This window comes from Antechinus flavipes, chromosome 4 (genome assembly GCF_016432865.1).
Source record: "Antechinus flavipes isolate AdamAnt ecotype Samford, QLD, Australia chromosome 4, AdamAnt_v2, whole genome shotgun sequence".
NCBI lineage: Eukaryota > Metazoa > Chordata > Mammalia > Dasyuromorphia > Dasyuridae > Antechinus > Antechinus flavipes.
The window spans coordinates 409571493-409598147 of NC_067401.1; the positions used below are offsets into that span (position 1 = coordinate 409571493).

General features: G+C 34.9%; 1 protein-coding gene across 2 annotated transcripts in view; it reads right to left on the reverse strand.

Annotated features, from left to right (window-relative positions):
- Positions 1-608: 608 nt before the first annotated feature.
- SWT1 (SWT1 RNA endoribonuclease homolog) overlaps positions 609-26655 on the reverse strand; it is a 133615-nt gene continuing 107568 nt past the window's right edge. For both annotated transcript variants that reach the window (XM_051998777.1, XM_051998778.1), the window contains exons 18-19: positions 22003-22067; positions 609-1587 (exon numbers count right to left, since the gene is read on the reverse strand). In XM_051998777.1, coding sequence (XP_051854737.1) covers positions 1455-1587; positions 22003-22067 — 198 coding nt within the window. In that variant the 3' untranslated portion in view covers positions 609-1454. The remainder of the gene's footprint in view (positions 1588-22002; positions 22068-26655) is intronic.

The following is a 26655-nucleotide window of genomic DNA, read 5'->3' on the forward strand; positions in this document are numbered from 1 at the left end:
AGAAATGTAGATCTTTATAATGTGTAAGGAAACTTTCTCTTCCCCTCTCACTTCCCAGTGATTAGGACAGACATCTATGCCATTTCATCTGAGAAGGGAGATAGTCATTCTAGAATTACTGATGCCTATCTCCAGCTATGACATGATTAAAGTAAAGGGAATCTGTTTCAGTGTCCTTAACCTAGAAAAAGGAATTGGATTAGATGAAATAAGGTCCCTTTAAAAGTCCAAATACTTAAATTCATAGCATTTAAAATGACTTGCCCAAAAAATATACAGGTGGTAACCAAACTAGGATTCAAATCTGTATTACAATAATATTCAGATTGATTACATAAAATTGTCTATGATTGTGGTCCAGTAACCTTGTATTGTCTGACTTCCATATCATGGTGATGGACCTCAACTATGCTGTCTGTCTTGTATGTTCAGGTGCTGCATAGCTTTTAAGTATTTTCAAGTTAATGAGAACTGTCAGCCACTTCCATTAAGTATACAAACTGGGTATTTGGAGTGGAAACGTTTACGAGCTACCCTAACTAGAAATTTAAGATCTCTTCCAATCTCTCAACTTCTTTGAAAGTCAAGTAAAGCAAGAAACACTTCAATTTACTCAAAAAAAAATTTTTATTTAATTTTTCTAAAATAAATAAGACATATGTATTTAGAATATAATGCCTAAGTTGGATTTGTTACCAAATGTAGAGTACATTTCTAATTAATTTCATTGTACAAATGAATAATGCAGAAGACTAAATGTTGAGTTTCAGCCAGGAGCTAACACTGCTAAAACTATAAACTAGGGCAGAGTTGCATTTCAGGGAAACACACAAATCCTCTTCTAGAAATAAAGGATGCAAGAGGTAGAGTTGCATTGCAGCTTAACTTTGATGCCATAGTGTAGGAACTGAAAGCAGCAAAATGACCCCAAAATAAAAGTTTTCGGTCATAACTGAAGATTTACATATTAAAGGCTACATCAAAATGTGTATTAGTCCCCTGGCCTGCAGGGTAAATCCAGCTCAAAACAGTCCAGTGGCTGAAGTTCAGTTTGTAGGATGTGGCCATACTGGGATTGGTTCTTATGTGTCTAGTCCCACAACTGTGTCAATATAACCTGACTTAAGGACAAGTTCAAAATGAGAAGAGTGCTCAACAGCCACATCATCCCATCTGTATAATCTAGGGATAAGAGGAATGGGAAATGTTGACTCCAAAAGAACCGAACTTGCACAGTAAAAAACATTTATCCCATGACCTAAGTACTAAGCTTTTTTCAGGTCTTGGCTGTTTGTTTGTTTGTTTCAGGAAAAGGCAGTCAAACATGAAAACCTGAGGACTGTTCTTGATCCAATTTTGGGTTTGGCTCAAAAGACTCCACAACAAAACAAAAACTACATTATACTGTTATTTCAACTAGTCCAACTCATATAAAGGATTAAGGAAGAAAACATTTAACAAGTCCTGTAGTTGAGCATATCTTCAGACCATCCCCGATTTTTGGCTTCCATATAGACAGAGGCATTACACTGCTGCATGGTGTACTCCATCTGGGCCAGCTGACAACATCCAATTTTTAATTTTTCCCTAAAGGAGAAAAAAAGTATTAAACCTGAGAAAGCAACAAAAGGATGATTTTGTAAGTAATATGTTGGCTTAAAAACAATTTATGCTAGGACATGGGGAATAGGGTTTCCTCTTGTACTAGACAAAGGCCCAGCTTACCTTATTCTACAGAATTTCAGGACCACACCTACCTGTGAAGGGGCAGGTCAAAGCCCCCACAGGTGTGAATTACGGAATTGCAAATCAGCCTTTACTGATGTTGCTTGCTGCTTGTGGATTGGGAGTGAAATAAGTTAGAGGCAAGAGGGAAGAGGAAGAAAGAAAATGCAACTGCCTCAATCTCCTTGCATTGTTATCCACTCACATGAAGTGATCTATTCTGCTGGTCAGAATTAGATCCCAGCAGCCACTAGCAGGTGGTTCCCCTAGGAAGAACTCCTCTTCCATAAACTTGACACTTGAGATAAATTGAAAGGTTAAAGTGACACAAACAGGGCCAAACATAGCGAATATCTGAGGCTCAGATCTCAGGTCTTTTATCATTTCCCCATCCAGCTTTCTACCCACTGTTTGAAGAACAAAGTACAATCTCCAAGAGGTAGGTCAATGATCTTCCAAAAACACAATTATCTTGTATTTTATTTTGTATTCATTCAATAAACAATTAAGTCCCTACTTATGTGCCAAGCACTATGCTAAGGACTGAGGATACAAAAAGAGGTCAAAGACATTTCCTGCCTTCAAAGAGCAGTCTAATGAGGTTGACGATATTCAAACAAAACATATAAAACAAGTTATATACAGGAGAGATATCATTTAAAGAGGGTAAACTGTCAATATGTAGTTTCTGACAATGCAAGAGTACTATATATTTGTATTACTAGAGCCTATCATAAATAGTGGCTTCATATACTAATTATTTAATAAATCTGTATTGATTGGCAGACCCGAAATGGCTATAAACCCCAACACTGAAGCTAGGTAGCAGGCAAATTTCAAGGCAAATAGAGCATTCTTTTCTATAAAAGCACAGCTTCTAAGAGATTCTCAGGGCTGGGTATCCAAAAAGAGCCCTTGTATATGATTAGGCCAAATCAATACAATACAGCCTCATCAGAGCTGCCTGGGTTAAATCATGTTCAGTTCCATTTACTATTTATTGCTGAATGGTCTTATCTAGAAATCTCCCATTTTTGATAAGTGGTATTATACACCCTGTAATAGATTTTTTCAAGGATGTGAGAATAGGAAAGGGAAAATTATGGCACTAATCCTACAGAAACAGATACAGTATATGGCCAAAAACTCTTCCAAAAAACTCCCAGCAAAAATGGAAGGTAGTAAGGTGTACAGTCTTTTAAAATCCTGTTAGATTACAGCTGTTGTAATACTAGCTGACAAAAGGAACACATGAAAAATACATACTTAGGGGTGCCAATAAGTACCAGGAAAGAGAAAATACCTTTTTACAAGTTTTCCTAAAGTCTTGAATTATCATTTTATGGCTATTCTGTAGAATCTCCATTCCCTTTTCTAAATCTTGGCTCAAGTCATCTCTACAAGACTGAAATAAGCTTACTGTATTAAGGGATGCCTCTCAGGCTGGAGGCATCAGAAATAGAAAGGAGGAGTCAAGCCATTTTAGGAAGGTATACAAGAAACCACTTTGGATCAGGCAATTCTTTTTGTAAGGACATAAATTCAGGCTCTTCCATTCCCTGTATTTAAACTTATGACTAAAGGGGTCATTCACACTCTTGCAGTACATACCCAGAATCATAGCAGATATATAGTCTCGCTCTAATTTTTAAAAAATCAAATCCTAATGAATTAAAGGATGAGGTATACAAATGCTTCTTTCTTTTGGTCAGTTAGTCCATGTATGAAAAAGACTCTCCTGGTTTTCTTACCTCTTATTCTGCATGTGGCTCTTTTAGTGAAGATGATCTCTCTGCAATATCTCTCATCTTCAGTTTGATTACTTTTTTAGTGTGATTCACGATTTTGGCACTGGATTCCCCTATAGCAGAGCTTGGTCATGTTTTGAGTAAAGAAAGTGCTTCTATATTCAAGTGAGCATTTAAATTGCAGAAAGCACTTTACATGTGTGAAATGCTTGTTCTCTTCTGAGGCATTTCGATTCAATTTTGATATGGTATTATAGTTAGCTATGAACTATGGAGTAAAATGTCTGGCTCAGATCCTAGCCCAGACCCCAGTTTGAAGGGGAGCTTAAAATTAATTTTCCTCATTTGTAAAGTGCAGACACATGACATCTGCTTTAAATAAATGTGAGATGTTATTACTGCATTTTATATACCAGGTCATGGCATCAGTTAAGGTCTTTCTGCTACTAGGTTTATTTCGAATCACAGGAATCACGACCATGATGCTTGATGGACACTCATGTAACCCCCACATTTTCAGTGGTGAAGAATTCACTGCTTTCTTTTTCAAATCCAGTCATTATTTATTTAGCACCTATGATGAGTCGGTGCTGTATCAAGCTCTGGGAAATAAGATGTAATCCTTGTTCTAGGAGTTTAAGTGACAACTATATAATGATAATACCAAATACATTAATAAATTAAAAAGTTCAAAGGAAGGAAAATTCAGAGTAGACTTAACAGAGAAACTGTCACTTTTTAGCTGGGCTTTTAAGGGTAGGAAAAGTTTCAACAAGAGAAGGATGGGAGAGGGCATTCTAAGAAATTCCCAAATTATTTGGCAGGCAATAAAAGACTGGGGAAGGGGATGGTGATGGTCATTAAAGGGCTGGAATAACTCACTCACCAGCCAGAATACCAGAATAGGCTATTTTAAACAGGACAGAACTCTTCTTAAAATGTCAGAACTACAGCTGGTCATTTGTAGCCAATTATTCATGTAACATTTATTTAATTTCAAAATCTTATAGTGTTGAAATGATAATGGGTTGTCAATTTTATTTTATTTTTTGGTTCCACTGCTTTAAGTTAGACAAAAGGTTCTTAAATTCTTTCGAAGTTTGCCACCCGGGTTTGGAAGATATTTTTGAGCATTAGTCAGTCTCATTGTCTTTTTCATTCCTTTCAAACACTCTGTGCTCACAATGGCAGCCAATACTGTTCTTTTTTCACCAGGTCTTTTATCATCAAAGTTGTCTCCTGATTCCTCTTCCTCTTTCTCGTAACCTTTTCCCCCTCATCACTGTCTTCAGTTACCCTGCTACTGATCACAAGTCTATTAGGATTTGAGAATTTTTGCCCTGAGTCCCCGTCAAATGGATCTTCTTTCTTAGGTTTCTCAGGGGCACTAGCTGGAAACTTCTTGGCTATATCTTCAGAGCTGCTTTAGACTGCATACCTATCTAGAAGCTCACTATTCAGAGCCAAAAAATTCCTTTTCCTATTTGAATTTTCATAGCAAAATGATGGAAAGATCAGAAAAGCCCCAAATGCAAAATTGGCAGCAAAAACCTCCATAAAAAACAAGGAGGGATCTTCCATGGTGGATAGTTGTCACTAACTACAGTAGCTACTGAAGGTGGGTCCCTTGCATCTTCGCAAAGTTTCCCAGTAGACATCAATGACTGACTACAACTCAACTGAGCCATCACTTATCTTGTCTGCCAAGGATATAGATATAAAGAGAATACTTGGGGCTAGGAATTGGGCCATTGAATCGCTGGCACAGTAGGAGAGTTTGAATTAAATTTTAATGAGCCAGTTTCCTGACAGTGCACTCCTAGGGATTATAGTAACCCAGCTCCCATATGGCCAGAGATTTGGGCAGTTCCAAAATAGATGAAGCACCTTCAGTTGTAGTGAACTTTTTTCTACAGAGGCTCAAAAGAGGGCCTCCATTTTCTTCATGAAGTAATGAGGAATCCCTGGGATAATTGAGAACCATTAGCTTAGAAACTTGTAGTGATAGAAGGAATATCAATATGGATAAAAATGGATGCATGAAATGTTAAATTAAGAGAATGCCTAGGAAAACAGCACCCTGTTCTCCTCTTTCTATTACTATAAACATAAGTATATAATAAATTTAAAGGGGTTTTCCTTGGCATTAGGCTAATCTCTATAAGCCATCCAGAAAGATGTTAGTTTTGGTACAGATCTGAAGTTGTGAATTTGATTCCAACCAACTTTTAGGGTTGAAGGTTGAATTGGGCCCTACAGAACCATGCTAGAATAGGTCTACATTTAAAGATAAGTTTTAAAAATTCCCAAAATGTCAAGGGACCTCTAGTCTCTAAAAAAGCTCAGAATGTGCAAGCACATATATATGTACTCATATTCACAAAGATCCAAACTTCTGGAAATCATAAATTAATAACCTGAGCTTCATGGAAGCCTAAGTTTGAACTCTCAGAATTTCTTTCTTTCTTTCTTTCTTTTTTTTTTTTTTAAAACTACGATAGCATCTAAGTATCTAAGCAGCATTAACTGGCAACCAAAATAAAATATACAATACAGACAGTTCAAATCCCACTCTGGTACCTCATCATAAAAGAGAAGTAACTGCTTTAAAAAGGAGTACAAGTTCTGAAACATAACAACTGCCAATAATAAACCCTCACCTACACTTCAGTTACATTTCATTGGTCATTAGATATATTCTTCTAAACTTTAGAAGGTAATAAATAAAAATCAGTCAGTCAACAAACTTTTACTGAGCAACTACTATGTCAAAGGCAGTGTGTTAAATAATAGAGATTAAAAAGGCAAAAAATAATCATTCTTAGGTAATTCAGTCAGAAAGACAATATGCAAAAATATTGTGTGCGAAATATATATGCAAAATCAAGAACATTGGAACTGACTGCAATGTATGAAGATGCTAGCTAAGAACTGCCCAGGATGGTGTGCCTGCATCAAAGGTGCTGTGCTCTAGTAGCAAAGAAGAATTGCAGCAGCTCAAAAGAAATGTGAGATGCACAAATTTAGCAAGTTCACCCCAAATGTTTACGTGGAGTATTTGGGCCCAACTTGTAGTAGAGCACTCCAAACTCATATTGCTCTGGTCAGCCACAGTTGGACACACTATAACTTGACTCTAACATAGTGATGTCATTTTGGACCTCTGAGTATGGACCAACCAACCATACAAAATAAAATGGAGATATTCTCAGAAGGAAGCACTAAATTTAAGGCAAACTATACTTACAGATGCTGCTCCAAGACTGTCTTGTCCCTTTTCTTTTTCCACACCCTGGCTTTCAGTGACCTCCACTCCTATGAGTTTAATTAAAATCTCTACAGATACAAGTCATAGATCAAGCCCATTTTTTCCCTTAGTTCTAGGCTCAACTGCTTATTAGATGTATGACATACTCAATATGTCCAAAATAAAACATCTTTCTCATCACCCCACCCCCTTTGGCAACCTGCAACATTGAAATTTGAAAGGTACCACCACTCTTCCAGTCTTTCAAATTCATAATCAACTCCTCACTCTACCTTATCCTCCACATATCTTTTATATCCTATGCCTTCTCTTTCCTTATACAGCAATCTTAGTTTGGGCCTGCATCACTATACAAACTCTTAAAAATTACTTCCTTAACCCAAATCTCTCTCCCTTCCACTCAGTTGCCCAAGTGCTTTCCTTTAGTGTAGATCTGGCTCCGTCCCTCCTGTTTGCCTCTAGGACAAAACACAAACTCCCCTGTTAAGCTCCTCACAGTCTGGGTCCACTCCCTCTCTGCAGCCTTCTGACATATTACCTTCCTTTCTGCAATCTGTGGCCCAGCCAAGCCAACATAAGGTTCCCTCCCAATGAGCAGGCTCTCCCCATCTCCTGGGTCCATGTCTTTCACTGGATATCCTTCATGATAGGGAAGTACTCCTTCCTCCACCTCACAGAACCCCTCTCTTTCTCCTAAATGTACCTCAAGCATTACCTTCCCTCCACATTTCTTCTGATCCCTCCACTTGTAGGGATCTTTCCTAACTATCCTAATACTTTCCTAAACTATCTTGCATTAACTTTATATTTATTATATATATATACACTTATGTATAGACATGTCTTCTCAGATAGAATGTAATCTCCTTGAAAGGAAGAACTGTTTTGGGGTAGCTAGATGATGGCACAAGGAAGAGAGGGCTATACCTGGAGTCAGGAGGACCCAAGTACAAATCTGGCCTCAAACATATTTACTAGCTATGTGATCATGGGGAAGTCACTTGACCCCAATTACCTTATCTCTCCCCCCCCAAAAAAAAGTAGGAACTATTTCTTTTTTTTGTTTATATTCTTACATAGTGCCTTAAAATAAATGTTTATTCACTTAACTAAAAACAAACCTACTTGTTAAAGATGTTATAACTATCCTAGGTCTAATTTGGATAATGCAAGGACTCCAAGTACTATATATTTCCAAGCTGGAAGCCTTTGAATATGGACCTGGCAATGGATTGTGTGGTTACTGTCTAAACACTTCTACAAATTAAACTAAAAAAGGATGGAGGGTTAGCTAACAAATGATGAATAGGAGTTTTTTGTTTTTGTTTTTACTGTACTTAGTTATTACAGTTCTAACCAGTAACAGAAACTTCAATTGAGTTCCCTTTCACAATCTTCTTCATTTAGACCACAATAATACATGAGTTATGTTTCAAAATGCAGCCTAGAAAATGTAATACCACTTCCTGTGACCAAAATCCACAAGGATTAAGGTTTGTTTATATTTCTCAACAAAGGTATTATTACATGGAGCAGTGAAGGTAACAAGTATTTTAGCTCAAGCTCATATGAGACATATATGATATAACTGCCAGCTAGCAGTTTAAAATGTATTCCCCAGAGTTCAATCATACAAAACAATGGAGTCATTTCCTATGACAAGTAATTTGTGCTTTATAGATTCTAGTATTTCTACTAAAGTTCTACACTAGTCTCCAGCGTGGCATGAAGATAAACTTATGTTCTTGAAGGCTATGTCAGGACAACCTTTGGGCTGATGTACTGGGAAACATCCAGACCCAGGAATAGACAACATATCTGTTGTCTGAGAATGGGACTACCTAAGTTTGGAAAAGATCATTATCAAAAGGTTAGACAGCAGGTGGTCAATGTTTTGGGGACCATGTAAACTTGTCAATCCACCTAACTAATGTTGAGGGATTACATTGTGCAAAAGTGGAAAGTGTTATCTACAATAATGAAATCATAGCTCCTTAATGTAATTTAGGAAAGATTCATTTGACAATATTACCCTTTTTACCCATAAAAAATTATCAATTTCTATGATTTTTAGAGTTTGAACTGATGTTACAATCCTCTTGAATTTTTATATATTTTTCTAACCTACTTCAAGAAGGATTTCTTTTTCTTTCTGCCCTTCTCCCTTCCTTTTTCCTTCCTTCCTGTTTTTGGTATAGTGTGAAACAGATGAGAAGAACTGTGATATAGTGAATAAGGAAGTGGCTTGAAAATCAGGAAAATCTGAGTTTAAGACTTGTTTCTGGTGCACATTGGCTCTGCTCATCTGCTCAGGGCCTCAGACAGCTCTGGAAGTTCTCTATACTAATAAATAACAGGTTCAGTCCAAAAGAAATTAATACTAACAGAAGTGACTCTCTATAAAAGAATACACCTCTAAAGGTTTAACAAAATAAACATTTGTTAAAACTTATGTTCTGTGTCAGACCCTGGGTTATACAGACAAAAATTAAACATCTCCAACTCCCAAAAGACTGCAATTCTATGAGGAAATACAACATGTACAGAGATAAGTAAATAAAAAGGTAATTTCAGAAGGGAGAGAACCCTAACTGGGTGCTAAGTAGCTAAATTAGCTTGTAGTAGAAGGTAGCACCTATACTGTGTCTTGGAAGAAAATAAAGGTAGTAATGAGGAAGTACATTACAAGTATGAGTGGTAGAAGTTTGTGCAAACGCATAGGAATGGGAGAGAGAAAACAAACTACCAGGAACATTTAGTAACTTGATTTGACTGAAGCAATAGAGAACAATATTAATATTAAATCATCTCACAAGATAGGGGCAGGAACTTAAATTCTAGACTGTGGTGAGCACATAGGAGGGGAAGTAAGAAACAACAGGAAGTCCAACCAGGTTAATTTCAATAATTCAGGGGGAGCGGTCAAGAAGTTCTGAATGAAAGTAGTGAATGAACAAAGAAAAGAGAATGAATGTGAAAGATGATGACTTGCAAACTTATTTGGAAATATTGATGGAACAATGAGATGATGCTCTCTAGCAGACAACTGGTAAAGTAAAAGAGAAATGCAAGAAAATGAGTTAAATTTGGGAGCTAATGAATATGAAATGATAAAGCTATGTAAAGATGATAACTGAATCAAGAGAGTAGATGACAAGAAACTGAAAAAGTTCCAGGTCAGGGCACCCTATAAACAGTGTGTGGGAGATAAATAATGCTTTGGTAAAAAGTTTGAGTGGGATCAAAAGTAAAAAAATCAGAAAAATACAATTTTATTACCAAGGGAGAAATAAAAAGTTCAAAGTAAAATAGGGTAGAAAAGAGAAAAAAAATTACATTTAGTAATTAGAGAGATTATTGAAAAGAGCAATCTAAGTGGTGTGAAGAAAAGAAACTTTTGGTAAGGACTGAGAAGAGAATAGGTGATAAAAAAATCTGAAGTAATAATTACAGATGATTTTCTAGGAGTCTGGCTTGAAAGGGAAAAATATATTTAAGCAGCATTGCAAATATTCTATTTTCATTTTTATAATAAACACATCTTAATATGCAAGGTTCTGTAGTAAATGTTATGCAAGGAAAAAATGTACAGAATTTTTAGGATTTCATTATTACTGGTTGGTCTTGCCCGTTTTTGGACTGCGAGGAGATATATTTGTCAAAACTTTCTAAAAAGAAAGTCCCCTCTAGCTCTTAGAATACTGTGTGCCCCAGCCATCTCTCTATATAAGATCCCATCACTTAAAATTGGCCCAAATTTAAACCATACTTTCCTCTTAACTATAAAATAAAACCTGAGTATATGATACAAACTGTGTTATTTTTAATGTGAATAAGCACAATATACATATGTTATGTATGTATACATACATATATAAAACACAGATTTTGGAGGGACTCTGAATAATGCAACCTTTCAATTCTAACACCAAAAAGACAAAGATTTTAGAAAGCTAATGAAAAATTGCTTGTTTCCATGGTAATGCTTGTCACAATGAGATATCACTTTTGAAGAGCTTGGTGCAGATGATTCTCAGATCAGTTTAACCAACCCTAATCTCTTTTTTAACATCCAATCTCTTATCTCCAACTGACTACTGGGTATCTCAAACTAACCGTCCCACTGATTTATTAAACTCAACAAATCCAAAGTGAACTTTCCCCCTACCCTTTCCCCCCTTTTTCTAATTGCCCTATTACTTTCAAGACCACCACCATCCTACATATCACTAGGACTCACAACTTAAATGTACTTTTTTGGTCATTTATTCTTTCTCACCCTTGTGTTCAATCTGTTACCGAGACCTGTTGATTCTACTTCTGACACTGCCACCACCCTGGTTCAGGCCTTCAGCATGTTACACCTATTATAATACTATTGTTAATAGCTTTCTGACTGGCCTTCCTGCTTCAATTCTAGTCCATTCTCCAGGTAGCTATCAAAGTGCTTTCCCAAAACTAAGTCTAAGCAGGTTACTTCAATAAATAATTCAATAAATTCCAGTATCTCCCAACTGCTTCAGGAGCGAATATAAAATCAATCCTTTGGCTTTAAAGCCTTTTAAAAATTGTCTGGTAAATGGTAAAAACTTATCATTCCAGTCTTTTTTACACTTAGACATGTCCTCTCTTATCTGATAGGTGACTCTGGTCTCCTTTCCATTCCTTACACAAAAACTTCATCTCTAGATTTTACATTTTCTCTGGATGTTTCCTATGGCTTGAAATTCTTTCCCTCTCCATATCTACCTCCTGACTTTTTTTTAAGTCTTTGTTAAAATCCTATTTTCTACAAGAAACCTTTCCCAGTCATTCTTAATGTTAGTACTTTCCTACTGTGATTATTTCCAATTTATGCTGTATATACATTGTATGTAATTGTTTGCCTGTTGCCTCCCTCTACCCCCATTAGAATATGAGTTTTTGGGGAAGACAGGGACTGTTTTTTGCCTCTTTTTATATTTCCAACATCTGGCACATAGAAGTTGCTTAATAAATGCTTGCTGATTTGACCTGTTGGGTAAGAATGAACATGAAAGAAACTAAGGATGTGGACTAAGAATAAAATTTCAGTAGCTTAAGCTAAGTTCAATATCAGTGAAAAAAAAATGCTGCTTGAATTTTTTCCACAAATATCTTAATGCCCATATTAAATGAAGAATTGCATCTAAAAATATTACATTACTTTCCTCAACTATTTTCTATATTAAACCAGAAAAGTAGGTTGGCGGGAGACTTCAGTTTCCTTTCACATTTAAATGCTTCATGGCATTTCACCAGCTTTACCTGTCACATGTTCACTTCACTGCTGACTGTAAATTATAAGATAGTAAGGAACAATTCCTTCTGATACCAAATCAATCATTTCCATTAATAACATACTTCAAGGATCTTTACCAGCTAAAATATCTTGTGATGATTCCTGGTATATATGCTTGCTTGCAAAGATGACTAAAACATTTTCATGATACATTTTAATAAGAATTTTTAAATGACAATATAAACAGCCCTGACTCATAAATATTTAATATCTTTTCAATTAAAAATCCTGCTGCTATCATTCCTGTAAAGATAGGATACAATACTAAGATTTCTCACAAGAATAATCAAGATACATTATGATAGGCTCTTGACTTAGTGGATTTTAAAATAATCTGCAATATTAATGAACTAAGAGAATGTGTAGTTAGACCTCACTCTTACCCTAACAATTTGGTTATGTTCCCTCCTGATGATAGACCGAAATGTGACATAGTCAGAGAGCCAGCCTCAAAGACTAGATTCAAGCCTTGCTTCTGACATGCACTGGCATGTGACCTTAGGCAAGTGATTTAATTGATCAGCTGGGACAATTCTGTAAGACTAAACGGCAAAGATTAGATCCCAATCTCTATTAGTAAAGGAGTTTCCTCCCCTGGAAGTTCCCTAAACCAATAAAATCAAAGGTCTAGTCCCTATCCCCATTACTGGTGCTGGTGAGGCCAAGAAAAGTGCTAGTCTTTTGATTAAAATTCTATTCATACAACCTTCCATGAAGGAAGAACCAGAGAAACTAGTTCCATGGTGAGATACTGCTTCAGACCTCTGATCTTAGTGAGGTGAGTAGTTCCTGCAATCATGGAGATCATGCTGCACCAATATCTTCTTATCTCGTACAACTCTAATCCCATAAAACCCTCATAAAAATTTCACCCAACATAAGTGGGAAGTTTCTAGCAATTCACCTGATGTTGCACAAACACCAGCAAAGACCACAGGCTCTCCATCTTTCTGTATGATGGGCCTGTCCATTCATCTCCCTGGAAATCTTTTATACCACTTGCTCCTAAGTAGTTCTTTACTGGCAATACAAGAAGCCAAGTCACACCAACTTCACTGTCCACTAACCACAACTTCAATTATGCAGTATTCTACAAATTGAGGTCATAGATCATCATTAACACTGAGGTTAGTGAGATGTGCCTATGTTTTAGGAGAGTATCTGGACCATTAAGTCACTGAAAAATTTCCAAATTTAATCCAACTCAGTTTCTTTCTCCTCTCTTAATCTTGATCCAGTTCATGGGTCATCTACAGAGCCTGTCCAAAATAGATGAATTGATGGACCATAGCTATAAATTTTCCATTCAAGTACAAATCATAGTATGTATAAAATTTTTTCATCTATACTTGTTTTAATTGCATATATAGTTAAGTTGACCTCTTTTGAGGATTTAGGGATTTCATTTAGGATGGTTAGTAATGTTCTGGGGCTTGATGAAACTACACAATGTCATTTATAAAAAGGATCATCTGAAAGACTTCACTAGCTATAAGGAATCCTCTAAATATCCTCCTTGATAATAGAGAACACTTTTGGTAAATATGCATCTGTTTCTTTGATATTAATAACCAGAAGATTACTTGAGTAAAATTATTTTTGTTATGCTTCAAGGAATAAAGACATTGTTCTCTACTAAATTATTTTTATAGTAATAATAATAATAAATAACTACAGTGGAATTTTACATTTACTACACCTTTTGGACAACTGCACAGCTATAAAGATTTAATGTGTTGTAGAATATATTTTTTAAATCAACCTTTTTTAATTAACAAAAATATACCTTCTTTCTCTTGCCTCTCCCTAAATACCAACTGAGAACGAAAGAAAAATAAATCCCATTACAAACATGTATAGTCAAGCAAAACAAACTTCCACATTAGCTTTATTTAAAAGAGACAGAGAAAGAGTGTGTGTGTGTGTGCGCACGCGTGCACACACACACACACACACACACACACACACACACACACACACAATGCTCCATGTCTCTCACTTCTCTATCAGGAAGTAAACAGTAGGTTTCATCATTAGACTTCTGGAATTATGAGACAGATCATTACATTGATTGGAGTTTCTGAGTCTTTTAATATTGTTGTTACTGTACAGATTGTTTTGGTTCTACTCACTTCATTCTATATCAGTTCATATGTCTTCCCAGATTTCAATGAAATCATCTTCTTTAATATAACTTAACAGGAAAATAATATGCCAACACATTTATACACTATAATTCATTTTGCCTTTCCCTAATTGATAGGTACCCCCTCAAATTCCAATTCTTTGCCAAAAATATTTTGGTACACCTTTAACTAGAATTTGTTTTACTTAAAATTAATCTCTCTCTATGCTATACCCTCTAAATTCCTTCTCTCCATTCCTCATTCCCTATAACATAGACAAACTGTCTATATGTATTCTTTCCTCCTTAGACCAATTCAAATGAGTGAGGTTCAAGTGCCAATTGCTTCCACGAAATACTCTTTTTTATATAGACTTCTACATGTGTAACCTGTGAGATAATTTCCCTCAAACTTTCCTTTCTCTTCTCCCCAGCTCTCAACTGTAATCATCTTTCCCTCCTTTTATCCTTCCATTTAGATTGTCATAAGAGAACTACTCTCAAGTCTTCTGTCTAATTAGACTCCCTCTACAATGCCTTTTTAATATTTCTCCAAAATCCCATTTGGATTTAAACTTTAAAGTTTCTAAGTAGCTCTAGGAATGTTTTTGTTTAACATGAAGTGCCTTGGATAGATCTGGGAACTAGCTCTCTTGCTCTAGTCTACAGCCCCTTCCTGCACTGAAGTGATCTCATGAGGCCAACTCTTGCTCAGTCCCTGTTGGTAGTGTCCAAAGTTCTGTCTCCCTTCTCCCCTGTTAGCTGGAAAAGTGATTTGCTGTGTCTTTTTTTAGATTTAACAAACAAGATTTGGACTGGTTTGTTTTGTTGATCTGTTTGGAGTTCTTCTGAGGGGGTACTTAATCTTGCTACTTTATCATCCTGGCTCTGCCTTCTGAGATAAAGAATATGGCTTCTGCAGTTACTAAAACCATCTGGTATTGGCTAAGAAATAGACTAGTTGATCAATGGAATAGGTTAGGTTCAAAGGACAAAACAGCCAATAACTTTAATAATATAGTGTTTGACAAACCCAAAGACACCAGTTTCTGGGATAAGAATGCATTATTTGACAAAAATTGCTGGGAAAATTGGAAATCAGTATGGCAGAAACTAGGCATTGACCCACACTTAACACCGTACACCAAGATAAGGTCAAAATGGGTTCATGATCTAGGCATAAAGAATGAGATGATAAATAAATTGGAAGAGCATAGGATAGTTTACTTGTCAGACTTGTGGAAGAGGGAAGAATTTATGACCAAAGAAGAACTAGAGATCACTATTGACCACAACACAGAAAATTTTGATTATATCAAACTGAAAAGTTTTTGTACAAACAAAACAAATGCAAACAAGATTAGAAGGGAAAAAATAAACTGGGAAAACATTTTTACAATCAAAGGTTCTGATAAAGGCCTCATTTCCAAAATATATAGAGAACTGACCCTAATCTATAAGAAATCAAACCATTCTCCAATTGATAAATGGTCAAAGGATATGAACAGACAATTCTCAGACGAAGAAATTGAAACTATTTATAGACATATGAAAATATGCTCCAAATCATTATTAATCAGAGAAATGCAAATTAAGACAACTCTGAGATACCACTACACACCTGTCAGATTGGCTAGAATGACAGGGAAAGATAATGGGGAATGTTGGAGGGGATGTGGGAAAACAGGGACACTGATACATTGTTGGTGGAATTGTGAACACATCCAGCCATTCTGGAGAGCAATTTGGAACTATGCTCAAAAAGTTATCAAGCTGTGCATATCCTTTGATCCAGCAGTGTTTCTACTGGGCTTATACCCCAAAGAGATACTAAAGAAAGGAAAGGGACCTGTATGTGCCAAAATGTTTGTGGCAGCCCTGTTTGTAGTGGCTAGAAGCTGGAAAATGAAAGGATGTCCATCAATTGGAGAATGGTTAAGTAAATTGTGGTATATGAACATTATGGAATATTATTGTTCTGTAAGGAACGACCAGCAGGATGAATACAGAGAGGACTGGCGAGACTTACATGAACTGATGCTGAGTGAAATGAGCAGAATCAGGAGATCATTATATACCTCAATGATGATACTGTTTGAGGATGTATTCTGATGGAAGTGGACCTCTTCGATAAAGAGAGCCTTAATTGATCAAAGATGGACAGAAGCAGCTACACCCAGAGAAAGAACACTGGAAATGAATATAAACTGCTTGCATTTATGTTTTTCCTCCCGGGTTATTTATACCTTCTGAATTCAATTCTCCCTGTGCAACAAGAAAACTGGTTCTGCACACATATATTGTATCTAGGATATACTGCAACCCATTCAACATGTAAAGGACTCTTGCCATCTCGGGGAAGGGGTGGAGGGAGGGAGGGGTAAAATCGGAACAGAAATGAATGCAAGGGATAATGCTGTAAAAATTACCCTGGCATGCGTTCTATCAATAAAAAATTATTAAAAAAAAAAAAAAAGAATATGGCTTCTAAAGCTTTGGTCTCTCTCATCTCTTTCTTTCCTCTTCTATGTCCACCTTTGTGCTGAAGTTATCTATTTTTAATGTATATGTTGATTTAATTTAGAAGGCCTTAACAACCTTTCCACATACTCCTTCCTCCTCAGGTTACTGACCAGCTATATGTTCATAGTAGTCCTTTTGAAAATAATTAACATAACACTGAAATATGATATGACTAAGAACACCTTGAAAAAATGTTTCTTCTGTCCTTTGGATACAAATTGAAGAATAAGAAATTCTTTTATTACATCTCCAAGGAGAATCCATGAATTCATGACCACATATTTTGACATGTGACAAGTTAAAACCCATGAGATGTCATGTAGCACATGAATGCTCTTTCAATGTTGTTGCCCTTCCCTTTAATAGATGTTTTAAAAACCACAAGATCCTTGGTATCCCCTGATTCCTTTTCTTCCATTCTGACACTATCACTGGAGAAGCAGAAAGGAAGGCCCACAAAGGACTAAGTTGATATTTTCATTTGTTTCATTTATTATCATGACCAAAGTAACATCCTACTGGGGATGAGCTTTTCTACAACTAGCCCGAAGAAAAGTGGACAGTCTGTTAGCAGCACCAGGTCCTAAAAAGCATCTCTACCATGGAATAACCTTACTCTCGGTGTTATTTGCCTCAGAGTAGAATTTGGTCAAGAAGTTTTCAGAATCAATTATGAACATCAATAACTATACAGCACTATATTAATTATAAATTCATGAAGTATCTGAGTATTTTTAAAACATTTTATGCTGATGATTACGTAGAAGGAGATCATTCAAAAACTGTTATGCCCATTTTACAGATGAAGTTTAATAACAAAACTAATAACTGGCAAGGTCCTGTTCAGACCCAAATCCAAATCACTTTCTGATTCTAATTCTGTATACTTTAATAGTTTATATCATGAAGAATTGAATCTCTGTTCTGATATTTTTGACCTTAAGCAAGCCTCTTGATTTCTCTCTCTGGGGAGTTCAGTTTCCTCATCATTGTAATGAAGGAGTTAGACCAGACAACCTTATAAAGTACTACTAGATGCAAATATATGATCCTATGATTACTACATTTAAAGGATGAAACACCATTCCAATGTTTTATGACAGAATTCTCAATAGTTACTAAGCATATAATTGCAAAATTCACAGTCTGATGTTACAGATATGAGTTCTCCCTCCAATTGTAAACAAGGTTTTGGAATGGACTTTTTGGAGAAATAAGCATGAAGGAGGGGAAAATATACCACTGAAAATATAGCAAGGCAGAAGATACGGTCACTATCTTCAAGAGTACTTCAATCCAATTCACTGAAGAGACAGGTTCCACAAAAAAAATTTTTTTTTTAATACCGTTACAAATGAATGGTATAGACTAGGTTTTGCTGACTCATATTGTAAGTGGAAGGTTTCACAGACTTATGCTGTATCTGGAAGGAAAGGCAAGATTCAGATAGAATCTGAAGAAAAAGACTTTCTGGAATATAGATAGGGTACAAGAAATGATATGGAAATCTGAAGGCTGAAGTCAGATTGTGAAGAGCTTTGATTGTTTTCCTGAGGAACTTACACTATTCTAAAAGGAGTGATGCAATATTATTTTTTGCTGAAGTATCTATCTACTTGAAGTATTCTTCTAGGCTCTTTTGCTCCAAAGAAATACAATTCTTTTTGAAAGAGATCTTAATAATGTCAAAATCTTTTTCTTTTATTAAAATGAATATCTGATTTATTTCTATTTTTGGCAGAAATCAGAATTAATCACGAAGAATCCATGAGGTGTTTAAAATATGGTAACTCATAATTTATAACAGTATTTATGTCCAAGAGGTTTACCCAAAACAGAGAAGCAATGTTTTCTGGGTCATAAAACAGAACTATCACAGACAGGGACTGATTCCAGATGTTTCTCCAAGTCTAGCTCTCAACTATACAACATTATCTCTAAAATAATAAATTCAACAGAATTAAGTAGAAATTATAGTCTACTATTATTATAACTGAAGCTTAAGGTTAAAGAATCAATGGAAAATTCCAAGTTAAAATGTGCTCTCTCTGCCATTTTTAGAATCCATCAAAATATATACTCTCATTATATTCACACTATGGACAACATTTTAGTCAGCAGATCAAATTAGCCTAGAATGTGATCACTCAGAATGTGAATAATGTGTCTGTTAAATCTCTATCTTCAGAGATTGAGTTACTATGTCATCCTGTCAGTCCTGATCTCTTGTGATTTATTAGAAACAAGAGAGCAGAGATAATAAAATAAGGATCCTTATTCTATCTTATATAAACTACTAAGACTAATAGAAGAAAAATCACAAATATTTAAAGTTGTTAAATATGCTGGTACACTTAATTATTGCCTTAATCAAAAGTTGATGGTCAACTATCCAAAAAGGCAAAGCAAAGGTGTACAATTTAGGTCTACATTCACATTTTTTATTTCTATTTGTCTCCTTCCCATTCCATATTCCCACCATAGCTTTCTGCCTAATTCAAAGTAAACAAAACAAAACAATTTTTTTTTTTTTTTAAGATTCGTGGCATATATGTTAAAGGGGTAAATTCAGCTTGTATTTGTTTTTTTTAAAGGTTATTTTAAAAAAAATTTCCTCTACATGTTATGAAAAAGAATTTTAAAAACCCTTTCTATGTGACAGGTACTTATAAAGAGAAGCAATGCAAGTGTGGGGGGGGGGGGAATGGGGGGAAGGGGGTGGAGAAAGGTAGGAAAGAGGAAGCAGGCAAACCAGTAGCAAGTATTTATTAAGCAAGTGCCTGATGCTAAATTAGGGGTTGAGAATACAAATAAAACAATGAAACGGTACCTCATAGGAAAAAAAAAAATCAATTGTCATTTCACTAGCAGACCTACAAACAAAACCACAACAACAAATGCCAAACTGCACAACAGAGGTACACAGTGTAACTCCTTAAAAATGTTTTTTGTTCCATTGTTTTAAGGTCTAATATAGACCTTTATCTACTTTATCAAGATATTTATAACATTAGTATTTAATATTAAGTTCAAGAATGGCTATATGCTCTATCACTATTAACCTATTTTCAAAGATAAATTAGAGAACATAAGGCACATAATATCACACTATGAACATTTGTTAGATTACTTCCACAGCAAAAATCAGAAGACACAATTCTCCAAATAATTCAGTCAATAAAGAAATACTTTTCTTCATTTATTTGCATAACTCTAGAAAAGTATTAATTAGGCAAGAGGAAAACTGATTGTACCATATTAAAATAAGTAATAAACGTGTTCTTCCCTGAATAATACAAATAGTTCTTTATTCTTGGTTTGGCTGAAGAAACAAAAACCAAAGCAACTGACTAGTTTGAGTCAATAAAAAAGAAAGAAGGGGAGAGGGGAAGATTCTGTCTTGCTAGATGTTAACTGTATTTACCAGTTCAATTTTATCTAACCAATTATACTGATATAAAAATAATTAGCCAACCTTTGATTACTTGATATAACTTCCCTTAAATTCTTCCTAAAAATGGAGACACATATTTGTGTATTATGCAAGAGTTATTTCTGACTAATCAAAGCACTTTTGATGCTCAAAACATACTTTATTATTTACATGTCATGTAACATGCTTCCTCAGCTAAAATGAAAAATCCAAATCCTCTACAGTATTTTTGGATCCAAGGCTATTTTTTAGAAGCTTTTGTGTTAGAAATCAGGAACTCTAGTCTAGCCTAATTTTGAGGAAACTTCTGTCTCTAGAGTCACAAAACAAGCAAATTTCCAAAGGCCTTCTTAATGAGAAAATAACAGTAGTGTTGGTACACATTCTGCTGTTAGTGGAATGCTGTTTGGCTTTACCAGATACTTTTTGAATCTGATATCACAAACTAGTTTTTAATTTATACTGAAAAATGACTGTCTCTTTTAGGTTTTCTGAAAAAGTTAAAACTGCTTCAGTTCCTTTTTTATAATAACTAAGACTGGCTGATACACCATCCTAGGTTTCTGAATAAAATTCCCATATGATCCTGACAAATGAATGGATAATCAAGTATCCCTCTAATAAGAGCTGAAAAAATTGAAAGGTGTTTGCAGATTTTAAGATTTCTATTTTATCCCTTACTTGTAAGTTTTAATCAAGGACACTCAATTGGAAACATTACCTTTCTGTTCTATCAGGTTCTATGCACAGTTCCTCCCTACCTCCCCCCCCCCCCATCTCTGCCCTCTCCATTCATTCCTGTAGCACTTATAATTTCCCTATAGCATTAAAATAGAAGTCTTTCTGCAGATGTCTGGTTTTCACAGTCACAATTCCCTCCTTTACAGTCAATTCTGGAGATAAGAAATTATAAAAGAACTAAAAACCCAAGCACTTTAAATAATTATTTGCTTTAATATTCCTAAGGAAGTGATATGTATGCCTGTTAAATGAAATTTATTTCTGTCTGATCCCCTCCCCCAAATTATAGAGAAATTGGTTGGCCTAATATTACTCTACTAAAATTCTTTATTTTAAAAAAAGGAAGTCTGGTTCAACTTCACCTATCATATTTGGCCCTGTGTCAAATAAGGGAAAGGAGTCCTCTTTCTATTTCATCTTTTAAGTAGAGAAACTATGTAATATTGAAATGGTCCCATAAAATCCAACTGCTTTTAAATAGTCCCAAGGCGACCTTATATAGAATCTAGGCATTATTCAATTTTTTTCAATGTCAACTATTACAACTTCCCTCCTCTCTACCCCCACCATTCTAGTCCCAATAAATAGTCTCTAGTCAGTAGTCAGCTTGTTAGCAAATGCCTTAGCTCACATAGCCTAGTAATTAAGAAAAAAAACCTTGGTGACTGTTATTCCTTAAAAAATATAACTAACATATAAGAAGTAAACCTGTAAATGCAACAAGGTATGAGTCAAAAAGAAAAGTAAAATCCAAGTAATTCAGACATATTAGAGAAAACTGTCTTTCCTTTAAGGAATTTCCCTTTTAATCAAAATTGCTGGTACAAGGAACGGCCAGGTGAAGAACTGCAAGGCAGCATGTTCTATGAAATTCTATGAAATGATAATTCAGTGTTTTCTGTCAAGGGCAATTATTCATTACAAAACACCCCCATCAACTTCAGTAATTAGGAAAGAAGAACTAAGTAGTTAAATAAGAGATGGAAGAGTCTAAAATCAAAGCAGCTCAAGGAAAGGTGAAAATTACTGTTATTTCTAGTAACTTTTATTATTACAAGTAACTATTATTATTACAATTAAACTTATTCCGCTTACAGATTTATACTATAGATGACTTACCGATATTCAGCCTGTGACACACAATCATAAAGTTCCTGGGCAGTAAAGTTGATACATCTATTTGCCTAAGGAAAAGAGAAAAATCATAATTATTAAAATTGTACACTAAATCAAATGATTAGCAAAAACCTAGTTAAAATTGCTCAATATACTAAGTGGTAGGATTTTAAATATCTGGATATTAAATAGAAATAATTAAATTGTAATGTTTAATGCCTACAACATATCTAACAGCATAGAGAAAACCTTTTACAGCCCTCATATTAACTAACTTTGAACAAATCAGAAAATGTTCTAATTTCACTCTTATTCTCCCCAACCAATTAGTGAGCTCAAAGCAAGCTCTGAAAGTAAGGGTAGCTGACAGAACCTTGATCCCCATACATTAGTACCCTTGATCCTTTAAAAATAAGACAGCATTTCTATCATAAATCAGAGATGGAACCTTTCCTGTTCTTCTGGGGAAAGCAGAAAAGATAATTTCAGCACTGTGACCCAAAACATTCCACTCCAGTATCTAGCTGCTGTAAAGGGCATCCTTTTATAAAATGCTTTTGCACACACAGGTCTTATATGAAAGTTTCTTTTTACTCTTTCCAGTGAAGACAAAGGGTTGCCAGATGCTCATTCATTTGGAGAGACATTTGTCAATAAAGAAAGGAATTAAAGTGGACAAGAGAAATTGATCATGTTTTCTCATTTTTAAACTAGAATTCAGGGAGCCCTCATTCTAACCCCTGCAGTCAGTGGTTCAGAGAAACAACTTTTTTAGGAAATAAAAGAATTAGTAGGTGTTAAATGCTAAGCCACTGCCAGTGATCTTTGAAAGACTGGCTCTCAAAAAGAACTACAACATCAGGGAATTGGATTGAAGTAAGGGAGGGCTCTGCAAGGTCACCAGTCTCCCTTTCTCCTCCAGAGTTATCTTGGTCCAGTGGCGAGATAGAGTTCAGGATGCCTGGAGATGACCTGGTGGGCTAGAGAACTACTACTGGATTAAATTCTGTCCCAATTTTCAAAGAGGGAAGAAGGATAGGGCTTGTTAATAATAGGCCAATGAGCTTGATTATGGAAAAATTCTAAATCACAGTATTGAGTTACTGAATATCTAATAAAGGAAATGATTACCACAAAAAGTCAATAAGGTTTCATCAAGATCACATCATGCAAGTCTAATATATTTTTCTTTTTGTCATGGTGACTATATTAGTATATGGGGGAAAATGGTAGATATAATTTGCCTAGATTTTAGCAAAACATTTGAAAAAGTCTCATGTTATTCTTGTTAAAGGAATTAAAGATGTGGGCTACATAAAAACTTCTTAAACCGTGGTTTGCAATCCTATATGGGTCGTGTAATTGGGAGGGGGTTGTGAAATTATGATTTATTATCAGTAAATGTTTGATTTGTATACCCATTTTATACACCTACATGCCCACGGTTGCATAAAAATTTCTTGGGTGAAAAGAGGTCATGAATGAAAAAAATTTAGTGGTCCTAAGCTAGATGAGAGTTTGATTAAGTGTATCTTGAACTGGGCTGACTGACCTAGAAGCATTCAATGGAGTTCAACGGACTGTTTGTATTTAAAAAATGACTTGGATAAAGACACAGATGGCATAATTATCAAATCTATAGATGATACAATGCTGGGAAGGACAGCTAACAAGCTGAATGACCATTAAGATTAAAAATTATATTGACATACTAGTACATTGGGCTGAATCTTTGAAGTTTAATAGGATCAAATATAAAGTCTTATGCCTGGATTCAATCAATCAGCTTTTTAAGTAAAAGATTGGTATGATATATGTATATAGTGACTAAATACTAATTCATCTCAAAAAGATCTCAGGTTTTAATGGATTGTAAATTTAATATAAACTGATTGTGTGATAGGGGAATCAAGAAAAGTAACACACTCTTAGGCTACATTAGCAAAGGCATAACTGAGGAACGAGAAGATAATAGCACCATTCTATTCTGCCTTTGTTAGAACACAATATTAGAATATTGTGTTCAGTTCTGGGCACTGTATAGGAAGCACATTGATAAATTGAAGAGTTCTGGAGAAAGCAGTCAGAAAAGTAAGGGGATCGCTAGTTCATAAGAGAAGACAATTATTAAAACTAGGGAGATTTAACAATTTAACCTGGAGAATACTGAGGAAGAATATGAATGTTTTCCTCAAGTATTTGAGTGGCTGTAACATGAAAGAGGAACTAGACTTCTTCTTCATGGCCCCAAAGGAGAGAACTAATCCTAATGTGGTAGAAGTTGAAAAGAAGAAGGCTTAGGTATGCTATCAAGGAACATCTCTTCTTAATAATCAGAGCTTACACAAAAATGGAAAGGGTTGACTCGAGGATTCTCTTTCTCACTGAAAATCTTCATCTTAAAGCTAGGTGACCCCTTATTTGGTATGTTGGAAAAAGGATTTTTTTCAGATATGGCTCTAACTAGATATTTCTAAGGTTTCTTAAAATTCTGAGGTTCTGTGAACCACTGACCCTGATTAAGGGAGCCATGACCTTCTTCACTGTAGAGTTGTGTATTCCCTTTAGTAATACCAATCATGATCCCTTACAGGGGTGCTCAAACTTGTTAAATAGGGCGCCAGTTCACTGTCCCTCAGACTGTTGAAGGGCCAGACTATAGTAAAAACAAAAACTTTGTTTTGTGGGCCTTTAAATAAACTTCATAGCCCTGGGTGAGGGGGATAATCATCCTCAGCTGCCCCATCTGGCCCACGGCTGTAGTTTGAGGACCCCTGCTTTAAGCCTTACTGGATAGTCTTCATGAGTTAACATAGCCAAAATATTCGTTATTCTGTGGCCAACTTAGCAATGAAAAGCTCTAAATTTAATTTAGCTGACTGATCCCTGGGATTATACCCTCAACTTTTCTTATATGGTAAGAACCATCAGATTCTCTTATGCTGGCACAGACAAGAAAAATTCAGACTTAACTCAATGCCACGATAAGGCATAGGATGGATTAGATGACAGTTTAATATTATTGATAGTTTGTTGACAAGATTTACATTATAATGTATTATTGTAACTGGTTACTGTTATGATTCATTTAATACCAGAAAAGGGGAAATGGCTAAAAAGTCTGTTTTAACAAAGTATGATTTATAGAATTTAAAAAAAAAATTATATAGTTACAGAATTAAATTTTTTTTAAAGAAGTAATGTACTTTGCTATAAAGCATTAACTTTAAAAGTTAGTTTAAAAATTTTGATGGGAATGCTATGATTTAAGTCTTTTAAAATACAAAATTGATTATTATAACAAAATTGTAGGCCATTTGGAAAAATTCATGATTTCTTACATGCTTAGTTTGAAAAAGGTACTGATTTTAGTCTGAATGAATTTTAATTCATGCTAAATACTTCAAAAATTCACAAAGAAAATATTTTGAACTTCTTAATTAAAATGGGATAGGAATTTAACTTGTAAGGTCAATGATACAATCAACTCCCAGAAGAGGAAATGATTTTTACCAATTAAAATTAGAATCCTTTTTATAATTTAAAGCATTAGAATGTTTCTTAGAGAACTGAGAGATTAAGAATCACACAGGCAGTCTGTATCAAAAAGCTGAATTTGAATGCAAGTTTCTCTGGTTTTGAGGCATTCACCCAATATATCACATTGCCTCTCTTTTTACTTAATATGGAGCTTAAGTGATCATAAATTTTCAGAGTTCAAATTAATAGACATTTCTATATTTCTGCTGTTTTTAAGTTTTATTTTTACAAGTTATATGCTGTGAATTCTGACTTTTTCAATTAAAAAAAAAAGATGCTTAAATAGATAAGATGCTAATCTAACAAAGAGAAAAGTACTTTTATAAACAAAAAAATACCTCCCCAACAGATCACATCTTCTATGGAGGCAAATAGATTCCTGTAAAAATATCATTGTATGCTCATGTAAAATAATTTTATTTTCTAGAGCAATAATGTCACACTAATAGAACACACTACTAGAAATGAGGGTTACTAAACCATATTTACATCCCTTTGGACCACATACTGACTTAAATTTATTTTGTTAAAAATTTCTCAATTACATTTTAATTTGACTCTAACCTTACCATCACTCAGAAGTGTCATTCATGTTTGACACTTCTGCTCTAAAATTTCTATAAATGATAAGATTTTGTTGTTGTTATTGTCCAGGTGGTTTTTAGTTGTATACAACTTCTCATGACTTCTCAAGGGACTTTCTTCTTAGAGTGATTTGCTATTTCCTTCTCCAGCTCATTTTACAGATTAAAAAAACAGAAGCAAACAGGCTTACATGATGTGCCCAGGTCACAAAGAAGCTGGTTTCAAATTCTTCCTGCCACTTGATACCTAGGTGACATTAGTCAAATTATGCAGTTTCCCTAGTCTCAGTTTCCTCATCTTGTTATAAAAAAAAAAAAAAGAGTTCCAATTGATTAATAGTCAAAGTATATGAATAAGCAGTACTCAAAAGCAAAAATCAAACTATCAACTTCCATATGAAATGCTCTAGATCACTAAGAGAAAATGTAAATTGAAGTAATACTGGGTTTCTAATTCACAGTTATCAAAATGAACAAAAAAGGCAAAATGATGAATGTTGGAAAAAAATATGCAGAGTAACACAGTGTTAGT